General features: G+C 39.8%; 1 protein-coding gene across 1 annotated transcript in view; it reads right to left on the bottom strand.

The window, feature by feature from the left end:
• The window catches only part of LOC139712382 (pyruvate dehydrogenase phosphatase regulatory subunit, mitochondrial-like), a 50,146-nt gene that overhangs the window by 6,707 nt on the left and 17,064 nt on the right, over positions 1 to 26,375 (bottom strand). Inside the window, exons 2-12 of the mRNA XM_071624207.1 lie at positions 23,902 to 24,146; positions 21,929 to 22,062; positions 18,927 to 19,008; positions 17,425 to 17,588; positions 12,543 to 12,664; positions 11,153 to 11,270; positions 10,436 to 10,588; positions 8,594 to 8,718; positions 7,276 to 7,468; positions 6,126 to 6,284; positions 4,397 to 4,533 (exon numbers count right to left, since the gene is read on the bottom strand). Coding sequence (XP_071480308.1) covers positions 4,397 to 4,533; positions 6,126 to 6,284; positions 7,276 to 7,468; positions 8,594 to 8,718; positions 10,436 to 10,588; positions 11,153 to 11,270; positions 12,543 to 12,664; positions 17,425 to 17,588; positions 18,927 to 19,008; positions 21,929 to 22,062; positions 23,902 to 24,140 — 1,626 coding nt within the window. The 5' untranslated portion in view covers positions 24,141 to 24,146. The remainder of the gene's footprint in view (positions 1 to 4,396; positions 4,534 to 6,125; positions 6,285 to 7,275; positions 7,469 to 8,593; positions 8,719 to 10,435; positions 10,589 to 11,152; positions 11,271 to 12,542; positions 12,665 to 17,424; positions 17,589 to 18,926; positions 19,009 to 21,928; positions 22,063 to 23,901; positions 24,147 to 26,375) is intronic.

Raw genomic sequence — 26,375 nt, 5'->3', positions numbered from 1 at the left:
CTTTTCTGATAGACTACAAGTTTGACATTTACACAGACTGCCATTAACCCGTTGAGTATAAGGCTGATTTCGCTACAACACGCATTTCCCATAGACAACTCGGGACTCGTCCTCAACGGATTAAGTGGCAGCAATGGGTGACTTCGGCCAATGGGCAAGTACCGTACACAGGGATTTTTTTGGCTTTGTTTTGTTTTGTTTTGTTTTTCTTTTCTTTTTAATGGCTAGCAGTCTATCACATTTACTTTAAAGGAGACCTCCGGATGATTTTCAGATTTTTACATTTGAACAACTATAAATTAGTTATACTGAGGACAGAGTTTCAGAATTTATGATAATTGGGATGAAAAATAACAGTATTTTCAAAATCTATAACAAATTGCAATGTACAAGGATGATGACATGGCAGGGTCACCACAAGAATGCATGAGCTCGGGCTCAAGGAAGCAGGACAAAAGAAGAAAGCATGCATAGATTATCTACATTTGAACTCGTTAGCAAGCGGTATCGTAGTGGAATTAAACTGCTACATTTCTGAAATATGTGAGCCTCCTATGTCATCATCCTCGTTCAGTGTAATTTGTTCAAGGTTTTTCACATTATTGTTTCTCTGCTCAAGAACCACAATAAATTCCACAAATCTATACACAGAGCTGTTGATTTATGTACTACATGATGTGAAATTATGAAAATCGTCTGGAATGCCCCTTTAATTGTTAATTTGCTTTTTCAGCCTACTTTTTTTTTAAGGGGGGGGGGGGGAGGAGCTATCATTTACATTGTGTAAACTGACTACACAGACACTCACTACTAGGTGTACATACCTCACCTTCTAAGGATATAAACCCTTTAACTGGGAATAAATTAAAGAATTATTTAGCAATAAGCATAAATAAATCTGGCCAGAGCTAGAGTCTGGTTTGTTTTAATATTTAAGCACTACCATGCCTTTAATACAACACAGCATGATACAAAATTTGTATGTGACATCTTCTTCTTTTTTTCACCTCATGTGCTTGGTTCATCTTTTGACAATTGGTACACTGTACCATTAAGCAGAAATACAACACGCAAACACAAACTCAAACACACACACACATGCACACATATCATTATTATTTAATACAACCTCCATCTTATGTTTTTCACTGGTTGTTTGCAGTGAGATCAGGCTGTGCACTGGCAGGAAAAAGCTGAACTATGCATTGTGCACTTTGTGATGACTGCACAAATGGCTACCATGGACAATTTGAATTTGATGACTGTATATGTGCACTCGACGTTCTTTACATTATCAACACGCAACAAACAGCTGACATTTGCATTGAGGAATACACATACATTTCAACATTCAGGGTCTCAAATGTTGCTTTTGGGAGGTTACAGGTCCAAATATAGCATATCTAACCTCTGAAGAGAGCATACTGTATATCCCCTACCTCACCAGTTATATCTACAAAATCAGACAATCCATTCAAAATTGATAAATTTTGGGAAATTCCATCTCTGTCTTTGTCTATAAAACGGGAACTTGACAATTTATGAAGTCATAATATCAGAATAATGAAAATAGAATTAAAAAAAAAGGAATCCAACGACAAAAGTCCTCTTTTTCTAGTAAGAGCACTTGATATATTTCCTCCAAAAAGCATGGGGGAATGATACTTACTTGAACATATTTTATGTCAAAGAAATCCTTAGATCTCATGAAAAGTGAAAATTTGTGAAATTCTTTTCATATTTTCTTTCAGCTATTCTTCTTTTGTGATATTAATTGTTGCAGAGTTCCAATCAATAAACAAGAAAAGAAAACAAAATTCACAAAGTTTTCCAATAATCCTCACTCTGTTTTCATTGGATCCACATTATACGCTTAGGGATGCCCACTTCAGGATATATAACTGCAACTAGATATACCGCTACGGCAAATGATATGCCTCCGCCATAATGTATGGTTCTCCTAATAGGTCTATAGTACAATGTCTTGACAATGTGTGATGACAGTTTCACACAATTGGCAAAATATTAAAATGACAGATTTGACACAAATGTGCTGAATGTTCACTTTCCTAGAACTAGGTTCAATTGGATGAATGATTAAAATGTCAGAGTGCAGGTATTTGGGGAACTGATGATTTTTACTTGACTTTTGACCCTTTTATAAGTTTATGCATTGAGTAATTTTCAAGGTATTGAGAAAAAGTATAATTTCAGTATCAAATGGGAAAATAGCATTATCTAAACCTGGCCTTTGACCTCACAGTTCCAAAGAGAATCACTGTTGGGTTGAACATGCATAAATATGTAAGTTTCATGATGATACCTTGAGTTACTTTTGAGATATGGAGGAAAAAGTGCAATTCAGCACTTTCACTTGACCTTTGACCTTTTGGCAAGAAACTTCCCACAGAATATATATTGGGTAATACATGTATACATCAAGTTTAAAAAAAACAAAAAACATTCAGGCATTGCATAAATATAATGAAAGTAATGATATTTTGAGGAGTTGACCTTGACCTTGACCTTTGACCCCCCTGACCTTTGAACCATGACCCCCAACTTCCCCAGATAATCACTGCCCATTGGAACAAGCATATAAACTAAGTTCCATAAAGATACCTTGAACCATTTGCGAGATATGGAGAAAAACATGAATTTTCAACCTTTTTTTTCACAAATTAATCTGTGATCTTTGACCTTTGACCCCATGACCCTAAAATCCACACAAAGTATTATCCCCCCAGGATATACCCTCATACCAAGTTTGATGTAAAACCACCACACGGTTCTTGAGATATCGACAAAAACAAAACGGGACGGACGTACGTACGGACGGACGGACGAGCCGAAAACATAATGCCTCCGGCCACTTCGTTGGCGGAGGCATAAAAATCAGAACCAAAAAACAAAAACAAACAAAAGTTGATGTAGTACCTTGACCTTTACTATGCTTTGTTTAGCAATTGGCATGGACCCTAGATCGAAGTGCCTTCTTAGTCAGTTTGTCAAAGAATGGAGATTACCTAGTGTACTTCCCTATCTTGCTACCACAGCCTTCCTGTTGGACTGAGGCACATTGCTATGTCTGATTGAGCTTGATAATCTACAACTGCGTTGAGTTCCGATGGATCACTGACTGGTGATGAAAAAGTTTGTCAGGTTCAGCTATTAAAGGGACATTCCAGACGATTTTCGTAATTTCACATCATGTAGTACATAAATCGACAACTCCATGTATAGATTTGTGGAATTTACTGTGGTTCTTGAGCAGAGAAACGATACTTTGAAAGACCTTAAACAAATTACACTGAACAAAGATGATGACATAGGAGGTTCACATATTTCAGAAATGTAGCAGTGTAATTCCATTGCAATACCCCTTGCTTGCGAGTTCACCTGTGTATAATCTATGCATGCCTTCTTCTTTTGTTCTGCTTCCTTGAGCCCCAACTCATACATTCTTATGGTGACTCTGCCATGTCATCATCCTTGTTCATTGCAATTTGTTCTAAATTTTGAAAAATATTCTTATTCTTCATCCCAATTATCACAAATTCTGAAACTCTGTCCTCAGTATATCTAATTTATAGTTGTTCAAATGTAAAAATCTGAAAATCATCCCATGACGCAAATCTCTCGTTTGAAGAGGCTACACCCCCGTAAATAATGCCAGTGTATATCTTGGCAATCAATGACTTAAAAACCAAAGATATAAAACACCTGTTTCTTGACCCTGGCCTAATCTAAGCACGAGTCATCGCCACAGTGCCACGGGGGGGCACCACGAGAGGAGGAGATTGTTTTGGTTTTGGCATGGGCTATGTAGCTCCATGGTGCGTGTGTGTGTACGTGTGTGTACGTGTGCATTACACATTGTCAGCACCGGCAAACTGGCAATGCTCTCCTTCTTATTCCTGTATTTTCGTTATTTACGGGTCAATTTTTTTCGTTCGAAATGTAAAATGGATGACCTTAGAATTTCTCAATAGAATATAACATTGGAAACTTAAGAAAGGATAGAGAAAATTGAGTTCACTTTGAATGGTCTGCCACAGGCAGATATCCTTATCATGCTCTTACGTAATACGACAGCTGCTGGAGTCATTAAACCCTGGCTTGGCCTCCAGGTTTGTCACGCCTGAGCAGAAAGTTAATTTGCAATGGACAAATACTTCCACTCCCAACTCCCAAACGAAAAATCTTTAGCGAGGTATAGCACCCCATCAGCTTCGTGGAAGTGGGGTCTCGCCTCAAACGAGGGATTGACGGCATGCGGAGGTCTCCTTTAAAGCATCAGGGCAGATAAAGGGTTAAAGGGCTGATGTGGGGGAAACTTCTTTTCCAGAGAAAAATCAGCAACAGCTTGTCACTACTTGCAGTGCACAGAACATACCTCTAGCTCAAATTTGCTGAAAGAGGACATGTCCATAAGGCAGACACTCTCCCTGCACGCCCAGTATTCCTCGTTGACGTAGTCAAACCAGCCGGGCTTGCCAAATGTTTGTCTCTGCAGTTCATGGTAGAACTCCTCTAATGGAAGGAGAAATGTGATGACATCGGGCAAAATAATGGTGATAATGGATATTCTGGCAGAAGGCCATTTCCACTTAACTAAACTGGATCTCACTGTGCAGAGCTATACAGCACACAGTGGAATTATGTGTACAACTGCAAACTAACATCACAGAAGTGCATATAAAAAAAAAAAATCAATATTTTGTGCGATCAAGTTTTCGTGCTGAGTGGCTAAAAACATTCACAGGTTCTTGAGTTCATCTTGAGAATTTAAAATGTGCAGAGAAAATTGTGAAGACATTTTCATGGGTTTTAGAATTCACGCTGGCCAAAAAGCGTGTGAAAGATGCAAAAAAAAAAAAAAAATCAATGTACCATGAAAATTTCTGTGTTTACAGTAAAGTAGAACAACAGCATTATATGAGAAGGAGAAGTATTGATGTATTGGGAGATAGATATGGGAGTCAGGAGGACCAATGAACACATTTTGCCTATGATGTCACTGCTTTCATCACAGACAACTTGCTTTACTCTCCGGGCTAACTTTACCTTTATACAAATGTGCCTCGTGCATGTTGCACCATTGTCAATACTCTCGAGTGCGCCTCACCTTCACCAACGCCACGAAATTATCCTGTGCATCATTTGTTTTATAAAATGGGTCGAAAACTAACAGCATTTTTCACGTTTGTGGGTCAATACCAGTCAGCTACATGTTGCACTCGCTCAAAAGTCAAGATGTCCGAAGATGTTCGTCCCAAACATTTCACACGTCGCACTCCGAAATCCGCACATATGTACGTATAAGAGTATACGCTATACGTACGCCACATGTTATGCACAAGAAAGGCCGGCTGGCAGCCCGAACTAGAAGTTGTTTACAGGATTGACAGCGCGTATAGTAGCGCGTGACGCATTTGTAACAACTGATTGAGTGCGCACTGCTAGTGTAAACATTGTGACGTCAGGCCGTGCATGTTAGTAAGAAATTAATGCACGCACACGTGACTCATTTCAGCGCTTCCAATTGGCTAAATTCTTGAACCCATTTTATAATAACCATTATTACACTTTGTTTGCCAAGAGGCAGGTCCATAGGCTTACCTCACATCCAACTATATCTTACTGAAAATATATGTTTTTCAAATCTATGTGACTTTTATGGATTTTTGGAATCCTAGACATGTGATGAGCAAAGTTGTAGAGGAAATTTGCGCTTTGCTTTGATGAATGAGTGTAAATTGTGATACAATCTGACTATGATTGTTTTGCTTTCGAATGACCAGAAAATCTATCATTGTAGAGGCAGGACTTCTGCACACAAAACAGTGACTGAAACTCAGAATTTACTCACAAATCCAGTAGTGAAGATCTCTTGATATTCCATCACCACATACAGTGTACAATGCAAGCTACATGTGACAGGAAACGGATTGTGAGAAACGCTTTCATCGTACTGTGGCATTTGGCGATTTATCTATCGGTTTGGGCGGGTTTGAGTGTTTGAGCAGAATATGCAAACTTGACACCATCGACGGGAGTTGGGTGTGAGAACGTGGCACATAAAGAGTTAAACACTGTGACAATTAATATACACTCAATTGTACCTTGAGCATTCACGTCCATGAAGTAGACCGGCCTCTCCACTCCGCATCTCTCACCAAATACTGCCCCCAGCTCCCGTTGAGCACTGTACAGTGGTGAGCAGCGCAGCATGCGTCCGGTTTCGAAGTCAGGCTCACTTGCTAGAGAGTGATACATCAGGCCTGATGATGGATGGAAAAGAGGGAAAAAGAAGGGAATAAACTGTGCACCACAAACAATCATCAAAAGATCTATAATATTCCATGCGTCAACCATCCTGATGACACACTTTGCCATGATGGCCTTCAAGGAAATAAAAGCCTGTGTGCTTTGTTCAGGAGCCACTGATTTGATGTGAGCCCTTACATTAATATTTTGCTAACTACATTGTATTAAGTATTAACCCATTGTTCGCTTCGAGTGCTGATTGGCACAGAAATCGACACACTGTCCAAAGTCCTTGGCTCAGACAGGGTTAAAGAACTGTTTGTATTGTACAGTTGTATCCCCATGGGAATTACACTGCAAATATAGCTAGGAGGGAATGGATTAATGCACACATGTCCCCTGTATTAAGAGAGAAAGAACTCAAAGGGACCTGACCTATTCAAGTTAACCTGTTTCCTACAGGAATCTGCAGGCCTGTGTATTAAGTCTATGACGATTTCAGAATTCAGTATTCAAGGAACGGGTTAAACGTGTTACTAAACATTCCTATTGCCTATTGGGTAACGGTACACTGTACGTCAATCTTCACTCACAAAGTGTGACTTTCAGTTTGAATGCTTTATTGATCCAAGTAGAGTGTGTTCTTTGATTGTGTTGTACACTCTCATGCCCTATTCATTAATATTCTTTGCTTAATGTGAAAATGAGACATAGCATTGAAATAAATGCCAGGGTGAATCAGGTAACATGTTGTGAACTGCTACAACACATAATGGTCAACATTTAAGCTTAAATTTCTCCAAATAGCTGGTATGCCTTTAATTCTCATCACCACACCTATATCAAATGTTTCAGAGCACAAAAACCATAGACAACTACTGGTAGCTGCCTGCAAAGATTGTCTATACATTAAGACAGAGCTTTCTGGGTTTCAAGAAATGTTTTCAACACCATGCAAATACTAAAGCATTTCTCTCATTGATAGCACCACTCCCCTGCACATACCTTCACTCTCCATAACCCTGTCTCGGAGAAATGCCTTGTTGTTGTGATAGTCGGTGAAGCGGCGTACGTCAAAGGACCACGGGTTGATGGAGGGTCGGCCCTCAGCGATATACTCTGCCATCAGTCGGCCTGCCCCACCGCTCAGAGCCACCCCTTTGGATGAGAAGCCTGCCATGACAAAGTAGTTCTTCATCTGTAGGAGGAAGAGAAAGACATTTCTCATGGTGAAGTGACATCAGCATTCTGAAGCCTGCTACCCATATTAACCCTTTCACGGCTGACCCCCCCCCCCCCCCCCCCCCCCCCCACCCCCGCAAACATAATTCCCCATAAAATGTGCAAATCACCACTGCTGGCATCACAGTCATATCAAAACCAATCTCCGGGCCAGCCCCATGTACGTAGTTCAGGATATATATATCTTCATTTTTTGACTTAATAGGTTTATAGTCTTGAGTGCATCACTGACTGGCTAACCACAGTCACCTGATATTAATCAAAAAATTACAGCAGTTCCCAAACAGACAAAACATATGTGACCGTGCACCACAAAACAAACAAAAAGTCGCACACACTGATTTTGTGTGAGGACTGAAAATAGGTGAAATGGGTCAACCTAGCCAATCTTGACTTTTTCATATTTTCTGAAAGAGCAAGTCTTCTTCTACATTATGTTAAATTTGGGATCATAAAATGGGCAGGAAAGTGTGTTTTTTAGCTGTTTATCTCGAACAGTTTTTTGGTAGAATAGTGTAATTATGTGTGTCTTTAGAGTCCCCTTTTCATTTCTTAAAAATCTTTCAACTCTGATAACTTTTGAAAGAATGATGCTACTGCTTTGAAAGTTGGCATTAATTACGGACAGAATGTGTCGATAAGGCAGGCTCAATTTCAGTTTAATCTGATAATCCCTTCATTGTGTTACTCTGGTGGTTAACATCCTGTATTTTGTCCCATTCATCTCACAGACAGCACGGCTTGGTAAAAATTTAGCGCTTGAATAGACACGGTACTTCACAGCGTCTTTTCTCAGTTCATACTTTTCCCGATTGCGTGCTTTCTTTCCAATATTTAGATTGGTTAGGAGAGTCCATTTGATTTGAGTTAGACATCATTTGAAAGCTTAAAGGCTGGTCTTTCAGAATATGGTCTTAACTAAAATTTCATGTCTGCCGACTTTGTGTTCGTTTTGTGATGCAGGGTCACATATGTTGTAGCAAATATTCACAGGATTATCAAGTTCATACAGTATCCCCCTCCCTATTCATCCCCATACCCCTACTCCAAGGCGATATTAAAGTCACAGCAGACTGAATACCTCTGGAGCTGGTCCAAAGAGAAAATTGCCGTCTGGAGAGAAGCTCTCTGGACCATTGAAGAGTTGTTGGACCTCAGCCTTCTCAGCTAGGGGCACCCTCTTCAGGAAACCCTGCAAATGGGGAGCTGCAGTTTGGAAATAGAGAGATCATAATACACAAACATTCAAATCATTGAACTCAATGGAAGCAAGCAAAGTGTTCACTCTCTCTTCATCTACTGTACTGCAGTCGTTTGATAATCTATCAATGTATGGTGCAAAACACTTTCTGCTGTATGACTTTGCATCTAAATTTCCTTTTGCTTAGTGCACATATCCATGTCATGTCAGAATAACACAACAAATATTTGATATCTCTCCTGCCCCTTAAAAACCCCCCAAAACAAAACAAACAAAACAAACCTAACTACTGTTTGTCAGAACTGCTTTAAAATCAATAATACACACGGTCTGCCAACATTTTACAACTGTCTCAGCTCATATCCATACATATCACGCACAGATAAAAGTCTATGGCAGAAAAAGAAAATGTCAATATGCCTATATTTTTCTTTTTCTGCTTTAATTTACATCCCGTTTTCCCTGTCGTACACGCATGTGCAAAAATGCAAAGAGATGAGATGGTAGGTTGTCAGAGCGTAGCTGCTAAACTTTTCATCCTGTGACGCTTTTGTCTTGAAGCAAAGGCTCCCTTAATGGTAGCTAAACAGGGAATCTAGTAATTTAGAAGCAGTTAGCATTAAATGCATACATATCATTGAACAAACAAACATATGAAAGTTGCCGATGGAATTAAAACACTCAATACACACTAGTCTAGGTTTTCTCTTCAATGAAATTATATCCACCCCACTGTATGTGGCATGTGTTTTTAAAGCAAAAACAGATAAGCAGTAGTTTGCCTTAGAATGCCAGTCCCTTTTACAGAAAAGACTTACCCGTAATTTAATAGCATAATCCATGCTAGACTTTCCATGTGAATAAATCCTCCTCCACATCACAACAAAACAACGACAAAATCAATGCAGACCTCTTCTCCTTGATACATGACGAATAATTATATCAGTGGTACATCATACATGTACATCACTCCATCATTTGTACTTTAACACATACTAGTAGTGTGGAATCATTCCTCTTTACTTCCAAAATGAGTGTCAGCGCATGACAAACATTCTGATCACAAATCTTAATGGCTAGTTCCTTTACCTTAACAGTACTTTGCTTGCCGATTGGTAGAGATGTCTCGAAAAGTGTGAATATACTCCCCGCGAGCAAATCCCCCCCCCCCCCCCAATTCCTACTGTGTCATCATGGCTTTCCTTTTGCACTGTGGCATATAAAGCTATACCTGAGTGAGCTTGCTAACTTCACAAATTGGGTCATATTTGGGTGGATAGCAGAATGATGATGAAAAAGTTTGCAAGTTATCAAAAGGTATAAATCATACAGGCCAAGCGAAGCAAAACAAGAAAAAGAGAGAGAGAAAAAAAAAGAGAAATGTGTACTTGCTTACTGCATATGATGATCTGCCATGGTTTGAATTACGTCAATCACAAAAAAAAAAAAAAAAAGACCTGCAAAATGAAAAACTTGCTATATCAATGCATGTTTAAAAAAAAACCAAAAGAAGCAAATCTTGACTAAAAAAAATGTACATCTGAACTTTGCTGTATCCACGCATGTGTTTCCCAAAACAGAAATCCTGGACTGTAATACATGTACAACACACTAATAATAACAAGAATACTCCTAACTCATCCGAGGTACCTTGTTTCTAGACAATCTTTAATCCTAATGAGGTTCCCCCTTGTGGTACCTCCAACTGAACACAAAATTCACCAAAGTGATCCCAGTCCTCCTCGAGGGACAGGAACTCGGCCTTCTCCGGGATTCCCTCGTAGAACAGCGAGATTCCCTTGGTAGTGAAGCTGCCCACCAGTAGGCCTCCACCCCAGTCAATCATGTAGTTCCCGGAATCATAGTCTCGCACATCTGCACGGAATGTGGAGGGGGATCAGAATAAGTTTGTATGTTTATGTTTTTTCACCACGCATCGTTGGCTCAGATCAGAGTTTGATATCATCCCTGAGGTAAAAATACTTGGTATGTATCTCAAAATCATAAATTAATAATGAATAAATCAAGTAAAAAAAAAAAATTGCAACATATTTGAAAAATAACATCAATGTTGATGCTAAATAATACAAAGCATTGCTTTGTATTACATTAATAACGGTAATATTTTCAAACTGAAATCTGTATTTTTGACATTCCAACTGGAATAAGAATTTTTTTTTGTTATTTTCAAATTTAGATATGATCCTGTCACCCCAGGGATGATATTCTCTCCCCTTTCTTTTGAAAATGGTTGAAAAATAATAATATACAAATGATTCCTTTTCTGCTTCTGTAATGCTTACCCTAAGATTTCTGCCTGACTAAATTGGAGTGCTTTCTCCACAGACTAGGAGAACTGTCAAGAAACTAATCTTCAATGAATAGAGACTACATGACCATGATGATAATGAATAATTTTTAGGAACACACAAGACTTACATGGGTGTTTCTGAGGTTCGACTCCCTCGATGGGTTTAGTAATCATGTACTGGTGCTTGACGCTGTGGAGAGGTACTCTAACGGTGGGATTACTTCGTAGACCAATGTCCCTTGCCCACTACAGCCATTGACAAAATAAATAAAGATGATGATGACATGACTTCATCAACAAACAAGGCAAGTGCCAAAATGTGTCTCGCCCATTCATGTAGAAGAAATTAATGTTTTTCTGACTCCTGGAAGTTAATTGACCCTGCCTATGACCTTTGACCTTGTGGTGACCTTTAACTCCCCAAGGGACATTTACCAGCCAAGTCTGGTCACAAACGGACATACGGATCAAAAGTTATGAGCCATAATCTAAAAGCGCCGTAAAAACTTAACATTAGGTCCTAAAAGTTTGTTGACCTCTGTCTGTGACCTTTGACCTTGTGGTGACCTTGAACTCCCCAAGGGACATCCACAATCTAAGTTTGGTTACAAACGGACATATACATCAAAAGTTACGAGCCATAATCGAAACGTGCCATAAAAACTTAACATTGGGCCATAAAGTTCATTGACCCCTGCCTGTGACCATTGAAATTGAGGTGACCTTCATGTTTAGTAAAATGTGTAACTTTGTATAACCACTCTTCCCTCCAAGTTTGATTGAAATTGATGTCCTCAGTAGAGAGTTATTCAAGTTTTTGTAGTGTTACGGATGGACGACAGATGGACGGACGACGGACGAACAGATGCCGCTGGCGATCCCTTACTCTCCCCTCACCTCCGGTAGGCTCGACAACAATCAAGCAGAACAAATATTTGCATTTATCATTTAAGTCTTTAAAGACTTTTGCTGCAGAAATGATCATTCTGTCACCATTAAATTGGTAACTTTGAATTTCATGGCTTATGTTACACAGAAGAAAGATAAGATGGCACTGCTTCATCTACTAAAATGTGCACAAAATTACAGAAATTTGCATGAAAACTTGCCAATTATGAGAACATTCAGGAATTTTTAAATGCTTTCATCTTCTAATTTGTGCTTAATCTCCTATCATACATGTATTCATTTCTTTTAGTCACTCTGGCTTTCCTGGAACACTGAAAATAAGGTCAAGTTCATTGGGTGGGAAGGATCGTCTAAATGCAAAAACCTTGACAAGTACAAGTATCAAGATCGGCATTATAAAAATGGCATGTAACAGCACTGGTTTCAATCGCACGCATAAATTCAGCATGGTGATGATGTCAATTCACAAATCTTCCATTAGTTTGTGTGCAAAAGTAATTCTGATTGATGAATTAGCAACTACAGCCACTGTTCCTCTAGTTAGTCATTGTTGCTGGCTTACTGCAATGCAAGGAAACCGTACAATGTCTTTTAAAAGTGTCACATTACCTGTCCACCACAGTTGACGAAGTAGTCACACCGCACTTTGCCATGAGAGGTATCCACGGAATGAACGCTTCCATTCTCACTGTTGACCCTGCTAACTTGAACCCCCTCCAATATTTGCACACCTGGGTGGATGTAATATACAACATTGAACACTTTGTGATCCGCCACAACAAGAGGATCTAAAAGTTGCCGACGTCTGAGCCGACAAAATAGAGTTTGAAGTCAGATCATCAAAATCATTCGAAACCATCAAATTTCTGTTGTTGGCATAATGGTGTAGTCAAATGTTTCGTCCATCATCTGCCGCAATTTCAAAGCTAAATGATCAAAGGAAAGGCAAGAAAGTAGCATTTTTCTAGGCCATGGTTTTCTGACTTTCAGTGCAACAGAAATGTGTCGGAAGATTTGGATTTAATGCCTCAGAGAGACTCCGCCCCTAGCAACAAGGGAGTGATCTTATCCGTCAGTGCATGGCATTCTGGTTACTGATTGGTCGTGCATAGACCACTGGTGCTAAGCTTGAATGAACATCGCAGAGGTTGCTACGAGCGGACCTTCTATTGTCAAGAGGTGAAAACTGTCTTGCCTCCCCTTGATCATGATTGTGTCTGAAAGAAAACTTGGCAGTTTTCTTGAAACGCCGATTTTCTTAACCACTCAACATGGGTCTCATAAAATCATCAATATCTCTGCACCCGAGTGCTTTTAAAATGAAATCAAAGCGGAAGAGTAAGGAAATAATGCCATGTCATTTTCAGAAAATCAACCTCCCTGACTCTCCGATCCTTTTGTTGTAGCGGGTCATCCGTAGTTTCACACTCATCTCTTTACCCTTTCTGTGTCAGGGTCTTTGGACAGTGTGTAGAATGCCTATTAATCCTCAAAGCAAATATGCAGACAAAACAACCTATATTAACAGTTTTGTGGCACTGTATGCCCCATACATTTAGCGAGTCAAATTTTTTTTTGTGAATCAGAACTTCATGACAATTTTGCGCGAGGTTATTAAAATTTGCAATCATTGAGTACAGTACTATACACGTAGTGTATCTTGTTCCTGTACTGTGTACTGCAGCAGTACATTGTACGCATACATGTCACATTCATGTTAATAGGATCAGAGTTGATAACTTTCAGTTTTGTTGAATTCACGAATAAAACCCAACTCGTGAAATTCATGAAAAACAAAAACCCTGCAAAATGTATGGCATAAACAGTATTCCCATTGAGTGAAGGCAGTCCTAGACACAAGTCCTAGGGAGCAAACTGGATGAATGTGCTTCATGTCAGATAAAGCTTGGTTTCTGAGAGTGTATGATTCGTATCAATCATGAAAAGCAAACAAGTATTAAGCCAGCTACATTGCATGTGCCTGCTGTTCACACATTACACTGTATAATATGTGACCCTGCACCACAAAACCAACAAAAAGTCGCCAGAAAATCTTGAAAAGCAAACACATTCTCTGTATTAAAAGTGCTTACTGAGAAAAGAGGCTCGAAAGTATATAGGGTCTATTCAGGCACTTGATCCTACCAAGGCTTGCTAGTCATGCAAATGAATGGTGCAAAAAGCAGGATGTGAAACTCTGCAGCATAAATAATGCAGGGATTAGCAGATCAAGCTGAAACTAGAAATGTCGCTACAGCGACTGGTTATACCCCCGCCAAACAACATTTCATAAGCTTTGGTCAAAACAACATTTGATAAGCTTTGGTCAAAAAACTGAGGAAGTAGTTAAATCCGCAAGATCTTTCCTTGATCTTCTGCCATTAATATGCCGTTACCATGGCAACGTACTTTCGGGTACTGTCGAAAAATGCGTCTTGCACATCTACAACCAAAGGCACACATCTGTACCAAGTTTCATGGAAATTGGGCAAAAACTGAGGAAGTAGTTTGCAACACAAAATTTTCCATCATTTTGGCTCATAATATGTGAGCTGTTACCATGGCAACATACTTTTTGTCACTGTCAAGAAATGTGTCATGCTGACCTATATCCTAAGACAAACATTCAATATGAATTCCATGAGAATTGGAAGAACACTGATGAAGCAGTTTTGCCATGAAGCATTTTGCCCTATATTTTACCAATAACATGCCGTTACCATGGCAACGCACTTTTTGCCACTGCGGAAATATGTGTCTTGCACATTAACATATTCAGATGAACATCTGTACCTAATTTCATAAAAATTGATCAAAAACTGTGGGAGGAGTTCGCGACGCAAGATTTGTATCCATTTTTGCCCATAATATGCCGTTACCATGGCAATGTACTTTTGGGTACTGTCAAAAAATATGTCTTGCACATCTACAACCCAAGGCACACATCTGTGCCAAGTTTTATGGGAATCGGTTGAAAACTGAGGAAGTAGTTCGCGACGCAAGATTTGCAACGGACCGACCGCCCCGACCGACCGCCCGACCGCCCGTCCGCTGATTCCTATATACCCCCTTCAAACTACGTTTGGCGGGGGTATAATTATCTTGCTCTATTAACACATTATACCCATAACTGATGCCAACTTTCAAAGCAGTAGCATCATTCTTTTTTCAAGTTATTAGAGCTGAAAGTGAGGAGTGTGTAAAAGGGTTTTCAAGAATTGAAAAAGGGGACTCTACGACGCACCTACACGTAATCACCCTGTTCTACAAAAAGAGTGTTCTAGAAAATATAGGGAAAACTTAATATTGGCTAGGATTAAAAACATGCGAAACTCTGTTTACCCGGCCAAGCGCGAAAATATCCACTTTTACAATACACTCGCACTTGTAACCGGGACTGGCTTAAGAGCATTTCTGAAAACAAAAACGGCTAGAAAGAGAACACAGAGCAACAGCCACCGCGCTCTTCCACGCTTCGTTGAACGCATCAATCTAAAAAAGCGGAATTTCACATTATCTCGGAAGGTCAAGAGTTTCCCTAACTGGTTATGCGAGAAGTCAAAATAGGTATTTAGTCCATGGGCCAGGCCAGATGTTGGTACCACCTGAGGTGGCAAAACCTTTTTGGTGTCATTTTGATTGTTGGGCATAGATATACTTATCAAGGTATGATAGCATTTCCAAATGAGTAGCTTAGTCATAATAAATGAATTTTGAACCAATTTGGTCTCGTTGTTATATCCCTATACTTCTGAATCGAAACTAACCGCTATACAAAGAAGAGCACTGTCTTCTATGTTCACAGGTGTTCTGTTGTAAACGCGGTGCACTTAGTCTTTATTCAAGGCAGCGAAGGGAATATCCAAAGGTTATGATGTCCACAGCACTTAGTCTAATATTCAAGACGGCGAAGGGAATATCCAAAGCTTATAATACAGTGTATATCCCTTTCTCTAAAAACAACAATAAAAAAAAAAGCAATTCCTAGTGAATTTTACCGTATTTTTCAATGATTTGTCATTTTCCGGTGCAAACGCGACGGTGAAAACGCTAATACCACGCCAATGTCACTTTATTTCCATCCAACAATGAAAGATAATGCAAAAACAATGTACCGGTACACTACAATACATTATAATAAACAATGTTGTAAATGGAGAGAGGGATTTTTGTTAAAAACTGATGTATTTGTTGAGAGGGTAGTATAAAAACAGTATAGATAATCCCTTTTATCAGGAACTTTAGATATGATAATGGTACATTGTTCTGGATAAAGACTAAGCGCACCGCGCGACAGCTGTGGACATCATAACCCTTTGGATATTCCCTTCGCTGCCTTGAATAAAAAGCGCACCGCGTTTACAACAGAACACCTGTGGACATAGAGAAGACAGTGCTCTTCTTTGTATAGCGGTTAGTTTCGATTCAGAAGTATAGGGATATAAAAACGAGACCAAATTGGTTAAAAATTCATTTATTATGACTAAGCTACTCATTTGGAAATGCTATCATCGCTTGATAAGCATATCTATGTCTGACAAACAAAATGACACCAAAAAGGTTTTGCCACTTCAGGTGGTACCAATAACCCATTTTTCGGGTCTTGGCCCATGGACTAATTAGGTCAATCTACAATGTAGTCAATCTTAACTTTATTTATGTTTTCTGAAAGAGCAACTCTTCTTCGACATAATTCTTATTCAAATGGGATCATTAAAAATCAATGGAAAACTGTGCCTTTTTTAAAGCAGTTTTTCTTGAACACTTCTGTAGAATAGTGTGATTTGTCTCAGGGGCCCCTTTTCATTTCTTCAAAAAAATCAAACAAAACTTTATACCACCTTCCACTTTTAACTCTAATGACTTTGAAAGGATGGTGCTACTCTTTGAAAGTAAGTACCGGTACTAGTTTATGAATAGAGTGTGTTGATAGACTGTGCGAAATGTTCAGCTCAATCTGATAATCCTTTCACTTTGGTTGCTTTAGAGTTTTGCATCCAGTTTTTCATTCTATTAATTGCAGACAGCACAGCTTGGTGAGATTAAGGACATAAAAGTAAACCCTAACCTTCAAAGCCTCTTTTCTCAGTACCCACTTTTCCATAGTGTGTACATTGTACGTTCTTTCCATTATTCAGAGATGTGAGGAAAGTCCATTTGTAGAGTGTTATTCATCATTCTAAAGCGTAGAATCTGCGATTTCAGAATTTGCCCTTTCTAAAAATCCATGTTTGGCAACATTTTGGTGATTTTGTGATGCAGGGCACAAATTATCACCAAAGCAGGAACTCACTTTCAAGTTATACTTTGCTTTTTGAAATAGAATACCATGTGCTTTTAATTCTTTCATAATCTATCATTGGGATTCTTGATCATGAATTCAACCATTCCAAATACAACATATTACCTTTCAAGTCCCATTTGATAAAAAAAAAAAAAAAAAATTATACCAATGTCTCAAACTTCATTAATTTTTCGATTTCAGTCTCACCATTGGCCTTGGCACTGCGAGCCAGTGCCATGACAGTGTTGGTTGGATCTGTTCTGCCGTCTGAAGGTGAGTACAGTCCACCCAGAATGTCAGTGACCCGTATATAAGGCACCAGCTTTTCAATCTCAGATGGAGTGAGCATCTCACACGGACTGCCAATCTCTCTACCGAATCAACAACACAGGAACCAAAATTCAGGACTGATGACATGAAAGTCTTTTAATGCACCGAAGAGCCTTTAATACACAAAAGTGTGCAGTAAAACACATCTGAAGAATATAGAATTTTGCTCTGAAATATGCAGCTAAGGTACAGATACTTAATATTCTGATATCGATTTCTCAGCTTCGTCTAAAGATTACTGCAGCTGTTGGAGCGAGTTGTTTATTTTGGGGTATTGATAAAGCACTGGACAAAAATGGATTGCAAGGATACTAACCAATGAGCAGAGGGAGCTCATGCATCTTGCATAATTATGTATGAAAGCTTACTATAACCTGAATTATTCAAAACTGGGTATTCAATCATGAATGATGAAGACCTTTGATTATTAGAAGAGACAAGGTCTGGATGAACACCCCACTATAAAGTAAAATGCTTTATACACTGTATGCATTCCACTTGCCTACAAAGATATAAATATTTTCTCTCAAAACCATAGTTCTCAAAAGAAAAATCACTACATATATGGTTGTGCTGAATCAAAATATTGTGTAGCCTCAAAATTTTCAAGATATTTTTCACAGCACCGTCTATAATTTGCCAAATCATTCAACATTATGCAGCAGGATTTGATCACAATGTCAAACAGAAGTATGCTGTATGAAGGTAAAAAAGTTCAACCACACACAACACATTGTCAAGGACACTACAGACACACAGATTCACACATAAAAATGTGACAGCAATAGGACCACAAAGGTATGGGTATGGAAGGTTGGTGGTCGGATGTTTAAAAAGACTCCACCAGAAGTGCGATTTCTCCAAGTCAGGAACAGTTCCACCGTATGCAAACATTCAACAGTACTTTACAGCTGTACATGTATACATGGTAAAATGATTAAAGTTCAGATAGATAGGATAAAGGTTGTTTGTTGATGAAATTAGAAAGAGTTCACAACCCAGCTAGCTTTGTACATTTAACATGCTTTGATGGTTGAGAGAAGAATAAGAAATAAAAATGCTTTGTAAGCAAAAAAGAAAAAAAAAGTATGTTTTACACATACATTATATTATGCCCGCTTATCACCTGACGGCAAGATTATCATATGACAAACATATGTACAATGTACCGGTACATGATGTATATTGGTACATTGATTACATATTTTATTTTGTCTATTTGTACATGAGCAAAGTAAAGCATTACAGTGTATACATGGGCAGGAAAGGGGTGTTGACAGTACAGAAAAAATAAGATTTATTACCCAAATGAGTTTAGGGAGGGTCATGGGATGGAGGTGGGTGGGGTTCTGAGGGGTGATAACGAAACAATGACTTACTTTTCCATGGCATGGACTCTTTTCAGGGATGTGAGCCTATTCTGGGTCTGGGCCAGCATTACTGCCCCTGGCACTCGGTAACCTGCAAAAGAATCCAAGAACCACGTCAAACCCTGAATATTTCACATTTTGCTTTGGTTTCTGTTGATTGCTTCATATTCTTATTGATTTACTAACTTTGGATCTATCACTTGGTCCACTCCCACTTTGTCTAATAACCATTTAAGGTGCGGTCAGACTGGCAAAAGATCGAGAAGTTTAAGATCGCGATCTATAAGATCTCGAAGTTTTGCCAGTGTGACCGCAAACTTCCTGCAAAACTTCTCGATCTGTTTGCTGGCTGTGTCTCCGAAGCGCGAGGCCATTGTCATGTACAAATGTGCATTGTTATGTCACAGTCACTAGCCATCGGACCGCGCACTCTTTCTTGCGCGAGTACCAATGGCCCAAACTTCACGATCTTTCAATAAACTTCTCGATTTTTTGCCAGTCTAAATGCGCCTTTAGTCTCAACCCACATGGTCTATTCCTGTTTTGTCTACAAACAGTTTGTCTAATGACCATTTAGTCCAATTGCCACTTAGCCTCATTACCAGTTGGTCTACTTCCAAATTATGCCCATTTTGTCTAATACCCCAGTTTATTAGACAAAATGGGGAAAAAAATCCAAGGAGACAAAATTGCAGTTAGACCATCTGGTCATTAGAAAAACTGGGCATTAGACCAAGTGAAGATTAGACCAAACAGGCATCAGACAAAATTGATAGTTGACCAAATGTGTTTAGCCATAGTGGTGTTAGACGAATCAGGAAGTAGATTACCATCTGATATCAGACCAAGTGGCAATAAACCAACAATAGACCCTTAATAAACCAGCAAGAAACCCTTGGACTTGCCCTTGAAGGGCTAGACACTAATAAAATGCACATTGTCTTTTGAAACATGTGGTATGCTTGTTCCTATATCTAAAAGAGTGCTGTATAAACAAATTACCCTGAATGGTCCCTACTATAAACAGGGGACTACTGTGGTGATTCTATCACTATGAGTTATGAAGTTATTATGGTCAAAAGATTCAAGTCCCACATGATAATCAATGACTCATTATATACAGAGCTGTCAGAGAGGGGAGATACATACAATGTAGGTGCTGTATCTGCCCTTCAGTGCCCTGAACCTAACTAATGCTTGGTGAACTACTCCCAACTCTGGTCAAGTGGCCTCGTCACATATAGATCTACTCAAATACAAAGGTACGAGATACAAAATATCTATCAAGCGCTACTTATATAACATGTTTCCAAAGATTTGGACTTTTTTTTCTTTCTGAATTATGCAAACATTTGTGACAGCCTAGATTGTTCTTGAACTCTTACTGTGCCTTTTATGCAGACTGGTGTATATTAATCAATTCCTTCTTCCCTTTTTTTTTTCACTGATTGACACAGCTGTCTGAAAATTGATATTCAAAAAACAGATAGACAAAAAGAGACAACTGGTATACTTAATTTCCTATACCCTTTTTGTTTTTCTCTGTTTTTGTCACAATGGTTTTAGCATCTAACATACAAAAGGTCGGGGGGGGGGGGGGGGGGGGGAGGAGATGGGTGTGATCCGGTGAAGGAGGGAGGATTATCAACATGTTGATAAAAAAGTCTGACAATAACCGAGTGGCTAGGTACATAACAGGTACATAACTAGGTAAATAATATGCTTTGTTTGCTAACTACCAAGTACCTAGGAGTGCCCTCTTCAGCCGCTGGCACAGATGTCTGGAAACTAATCGTCAATGAATAGAGATTACTGAATCTCCCTATCGATATTGTGTCACCGCGAACGCCTTCCCAGTTGGACTGATGCATACTGCTGCACCAGAGTGGGCTTCCTAAATTTATAAATCTAAGTAACGTTTGGATGGATCATTGAATGCTGGGGAAAAAGTTTGACGAATTACACAGAGCGCCTGGGCACATAAGGGGTTAAAAAAAGTGCATAAGTTTAAAGGAATGGTAAAGTTTTGGGACTTCAGGTTTCCAACTTTTTGTGAAATAATGATAAACTACTTAAAAAAATATTAAAGAGCTTACAATTTCAAAAGGAATTCAAAGTTTATTTGATGAAAATTGGTTTTGAAACAGTCGCGATACCCCAAAGCAAAGAGGTCCTGATGAAAGGTGGGAGCCCCCTTTTTTACGACCATGTCTGTTTTACTTTGTTTTTGGATATCTCAGCCATTTCAAAATCGACTTTCATCAAATGACCTTTGAATTCTCTTTAGAATTGTATGCTCTTTAATATTTCACAAGTGGTTAATTCATTATCTACGAAAGAGTTAAAACCGAGTCCCCACCTCAACCAACACTGTACTATCCCTTTAATCCATTCCTTCCGCAATTCTCTGAGAGTGCCTTGCATGCCCCCAAACGAGATTCTTTTTGCCCATCAAAAGAGAATGGACAGGTTGGTAATCCACCTGTGCAAAAGCAGTCAAGCGGGACATGTACAAGTGTATCCCCTTTCCATGGTCAACTACATGTGCCATCGAACAATGAAAATATCGATTGAGTGCGATGTACAAATAGAGCGTGCGCTGATGTGCTCACAGACTCTTTTGTTCTACACAAAACTAGGCACTTGAATGGGATGACTGGGCTCAACGAACACAGAAATCTTCTACAAGTGCTCAGTTTTGATCGCTATGTACATGTTCACCCAAGTTTTATAGCGAAGCAAACGCAAGCTAAATCAGGAAAGGGGTACATAATACTGTGATATACACTGTACACATTTTTCCAACAGACAGAGAACAGTAATATGGTGATAGAATAAACTCTTACCTTTTTATCAAACCCATTTTCCTGGGCATTACAACACAGAGAAACATGAATTCAGGCCATGAAAGCAGGCACTCTTGTCTTCATTTTGGGAACCTGGTTTACCAGGTTCCTGTAAGGACGTACGGGTTAATAGTACACACATGGTATAAATGAGCAGTGACCCACCTGTGTCTATCCCCGTCTCTTCCTTGAGGGCCTCATAGAGCTCTGCACTCCACCGCACCAGTGTATTCAGTGTGGGGTTCTTGGACAGCTTGCCCACCAGTCCCACTGAGTGCCAGGTTGTGCCGCATGTCAGGCTGTTTTGTTTCAATTTGGGTTTTTGGTTTTGTTTATATGTGATCAGATTTGGAGAAAGGGGGAAATAAAAAATGACATGGGAAGAGATGAAAGATACTTTTTTCACTGGGAATTAAATGCTTTTGTGTATTTCGTTTGGTTTTGTTTCTTTTTTGTGCATGTGTGTGATCAGCAGCATTCACTTATCAAGAGCTCTTTTGTTTCGCTGGGAATTAAATGTTTGTGTGGGTGTTATTTTTCACATTTTCTTATGCGTATCAGACCAGCAGCATTCACCACGAAAAAAGAAAAAGTTTTCCTACACACACAGCTGCACACACACCATTAGGATCAAGTGCAACCTGACGTTTTTGTTTTTTTTTAGCGCCATAGTGAGTGCACCAAGAGGAGGCAGATAGGGGGTGTGTCTGTGTGCACACCTTGCACACATTATAAGGATCAAGAGCTTTCACAATCCAAGTCATAAAATATCTCAGTCATTGTACTTTGATGTCATGAATGTCACAGGACCGGTATTCTTAATCACCAACCTTTGAGCTATTGTGGTGAACAACAGATACAAGCTACAATGTACACCACCAGCATATTAACCCATTGAGGACGGACTGATTTTGCTACAACACGCATTTCCCATAGACACCTGCCTGAGTATAATTGGGACTCGTCCTCAACAGGTTAAGGGCAAATAAGGAAACAAAACCCCATCTCTCCTGACAGTACAACATGTATAGTATTCACCATGAACTTCTGTAAAAATAACATACAGTAAAACAGTACAGTGTAGCTCCCTTTAATCTGATGGTGCATTGCCACAGAATATGTTAAAAAGTGAGCTAATTTCCTTTTCGTAAAAATCTCAATTAAACAAGAATATTATCTAAAAAAGAAAGAACTGCACATCTGCCTCAAAACAACAACCAAGGTGCATTGCCACAGAAAATATTAAAAAGTGAGCTACAATGTAATTTCCTTTTCGTAAAAATCTCAATTAAACAAGAATATTATCTGAAAAAGAAAGAACTGCACATCTGCCTTAAAACAACAACCAAAGAAAAAAGAGAAGCAACACGATAACTTGTGCTCTTCTGCCACGCCATTACTTTCTCTTAATCACCACATCATCATTGTGTAGGGCCCCATTTCTCTATCTTCTTTCGTTCTTTAAAACAACAACAACAACAACATCATCAATATGTACAGAATTCAATCAGTTGCAATACAGAATTCATTCAGATGGTAGGAAATAGGGACTATGGAATTGGAGCACAGGAATCAATCTCTTTCCATGAAGAAAGACCGGACATTAAAGGAGACCTCCGGATGATTTTGATATACTGAGGACAGAGTTTCAGAATTTATAATAATTGGGTTGAAGAATAGAATGTTTTCAAAATTTATAACGAATTGCAATGAACAAGGATGGTGACATGGCAGAGTCACCATAAGAATGCAGGAGTTGGGGCTCAAGGAAGCAGAACAAGAGAAGAAGGCATGTATAGATTATGTATTGATACACAGATGAATTTGCAAGCAAGTGGTGTTGTAATGGAATTACACTGCTACATTTCTGAAATATGTGAGCCTCCTATGTCATCATCCTTGTTCAGTGTACCAAAGTATTGTTTCTCCGCTCAAGAACCATCAACAATACTTTCCACAGATCTATACATTTGTCAATTTATGTACTACCTGATGTGAAATTATGAAAATCATCTGGGATGTCCCTGTAACATTACTCTAACATTTTGAGATTCTCCTATCCACAGATGAAGAAATATGGAAGTTTTCATGAACACTCCCGCAGAATCAAGGAGAGTTACCATCTCTGCTCTACTCACCTTCCTTGCTCCAAGAGGATGACGTCCTTCCAGCCAAGTTTAGCCAGGTGATAGGCGACGGATGTCCCCGCAACGCCACCCCCACAGATGACGACCTTTGCTCTGTCTGGCAGCTCCACTTGGGAGCTGGCCCTCCTGCAGGCCAGGTAAGAGGTTGGGTAGAGGCTTCGGCTGCAGGCAGTCCAGATAGGGGCGTATCGCTGGAGGGGAGCCGCCACGCTCCTTGCGATTGTCTGCATATTTCACTGTAATGACACATACAGTTGTAAAGATTAAAAAGAAAATCAAAATAAAAAGAAAGATGAAATAAAAGGCAAGCTTTTGAAGTTGTATTAAAAAAAAAGAGTCATTTTCCTTTGGCTTTAAAGGGAGGCTCATTTTGTCTTTACAGAAGTGATGTCATCATGTATTCAGGAGTAGTACTACAGTGCACAGAAGCCATGGAAGATTAATTTCATTTTTCATAGTACTTTGACTATGACCCCGTTTACAGTGTGGGGCCGGGCTCGGCCGCGGCTCGGCCGTCATCATGTCATCATGTATTCAGGAGTAGTACTACGGTGCACAGAAGCCATGGAAGATTAATTTCATTTTTCATAGTACTTTGACTATGACCCCGTTTACAGTGTGGGGCCGGGCTCGGCCGCGGCTCGGCCGCGGCCCAGCCCTGCCTCAATTGCGCGGCCGAGCCTCGCAATTTTGTCCGTTTACACTGCTGGGCTCGCCCGCGCTTTTGATTCAAACCTTTCAATATTTTGTCGTATAGTGGCGCTCTGCTTGTAAACAAACGCAATTTGGTATTGTCTGGTTTTCAGACCCTTTGCCAACTGAATTCCGTGGCGACAAAGTCGCCGTTCGGGCAAAGGCCTTTGCCGAAGGAAAAAATACTTTGCAGGACAAAACCACCTTAAACTATATTAGTTTTCGACGTTGAGGGGGTTAATATCCTGAATAGCGAAAGATACAGGCAGAGGGTTTGGAAGCCAGACTAAAATTGGCCGCGCATTTGGCCCAGTTTGCGTTTACACTGAGAAAAGGCCGGGCTCGGCCGTGGCTCGGCCGCGGCCGAGCCCCGCCATTTTGTCCGTTTACACTGCTGGGCTCGGCCGCGCTCTTGATTCAAACCTTTCAATATTTTGTCGTATAGTGGCGCTCTGCTTGTAAACAAATGCAATTTGGTATTGTCAGGTTTTCAGACCCTTTGCCAAATGAATTCTGTGGCAACGAAGTCACCGTTCGGGCAAAGGCCTTTGCCGAAGGAAAGAATCCTTTGCAGGACAAAACCACCTTAAACTATACTAGTTTTCGACGTTGAGGGGGTTAATATCCTGAATAGCGAAAGATACAGGCAGAGGGTTCGGAAGCCAGACTAAAATTGGCTGCGCAATTGGCCGCGCATTTGGTCCAGTTTGCGTTTAAACCAAGAAAAGGCCGGGCTCGGCCGCGACCGAGCCGCGGCCGAGACCACCTCCAGAGCGAGGCCAAATGCGAGGCCAATTTTGGCCTCGCATTTGGCCTTTTGCGCGTTTACACTGAAGCGAGGCTGGGCTCGGCCGTGGCAGAGCCGCGGCCGAGCCTCGCACTGTAAACGGGGTCTATGGATGCTATTGAAAGTGTAAACACATACATAACCAATGCAGAGGACTGGTGCACCATTACATATTTGCTTAGAAATAATGAATAGTGATATCAAACAAGCTACAACATTTTATAATCTTTGTAAACATGTACAATGTCAATCAGTACGTGTACACGATTTTAAGTTAAAATACAGTTGTAGGGGCAATTGACAGAAATGTGCATGACAGTGTGTGCAGACATGTTTTCCTCTCCTGCCCTCTTTGAAATGATAGTGTCAAAATCTTCAACAAACAGGAATATCACTACAGTATTCATACAGTGTACGTAAGTGGCTTAACCAGTCAATTCCGACAGGCCTGAGAGGAAATGATCGCCACATTGTCACATTTTCAGTGTTTACTTGACAATGTACACTTCCAGGAGAGTGCAGAGTTACCTAGCAGCATGCAGGCACAGACAAAGCTTTTAATATACCCGGTAGTGCCTGGTGCCGCAGACCATGTGCAGTAATCGCATTTACTTTTTCCCTACACTACCAGGTACTGAAATCTGGTCACTTCACAATACGGTTACTGTAGGAACATATTTTCAGAGCTTAACAGACTTTGATATCCCTTTCCCAAACATGTAACAATTGCCGAGAAAGTCTACATTTTAAATGCATTCTACATTGTACATTGTTCAGTGGCTCTATTGATGCACACACCCCTGCACAATACATCTCTCAGGGAGGTTTTAGCACACACAGAGAGTCAACAAGTGGACACAGCAATTATTGAATAAATCTGGCATTTACACATGGTGGAAACCATGACCTTTAGCCCTCTAATAGCTACTACATAACAGATTCACAAACATGGATAAGGCATGCCCTTTATACAGGGTTACTTCCC

The sequence above is a fragment of the Diadema antillarum genome, unplaced genomic scaffold, assembly GCF_040938485.1.
Source record: "Diadema antillarum isolate AM-2024a unplaced genomic scaffold, OU_Dant_1.0 seq00001795_RagTag, whole genome shotgun sequence".
Taxonomy (NCBI): domain Eukaryota; kingdom Metazoa; phylum Echinodermata; class Echinoidea; order Diadematoida; family Diadematidae; genus Diadema; species Diadema antillarum.
This window is presented reverse-complemented; position numbering and strand designations above follow the sequence as displayed.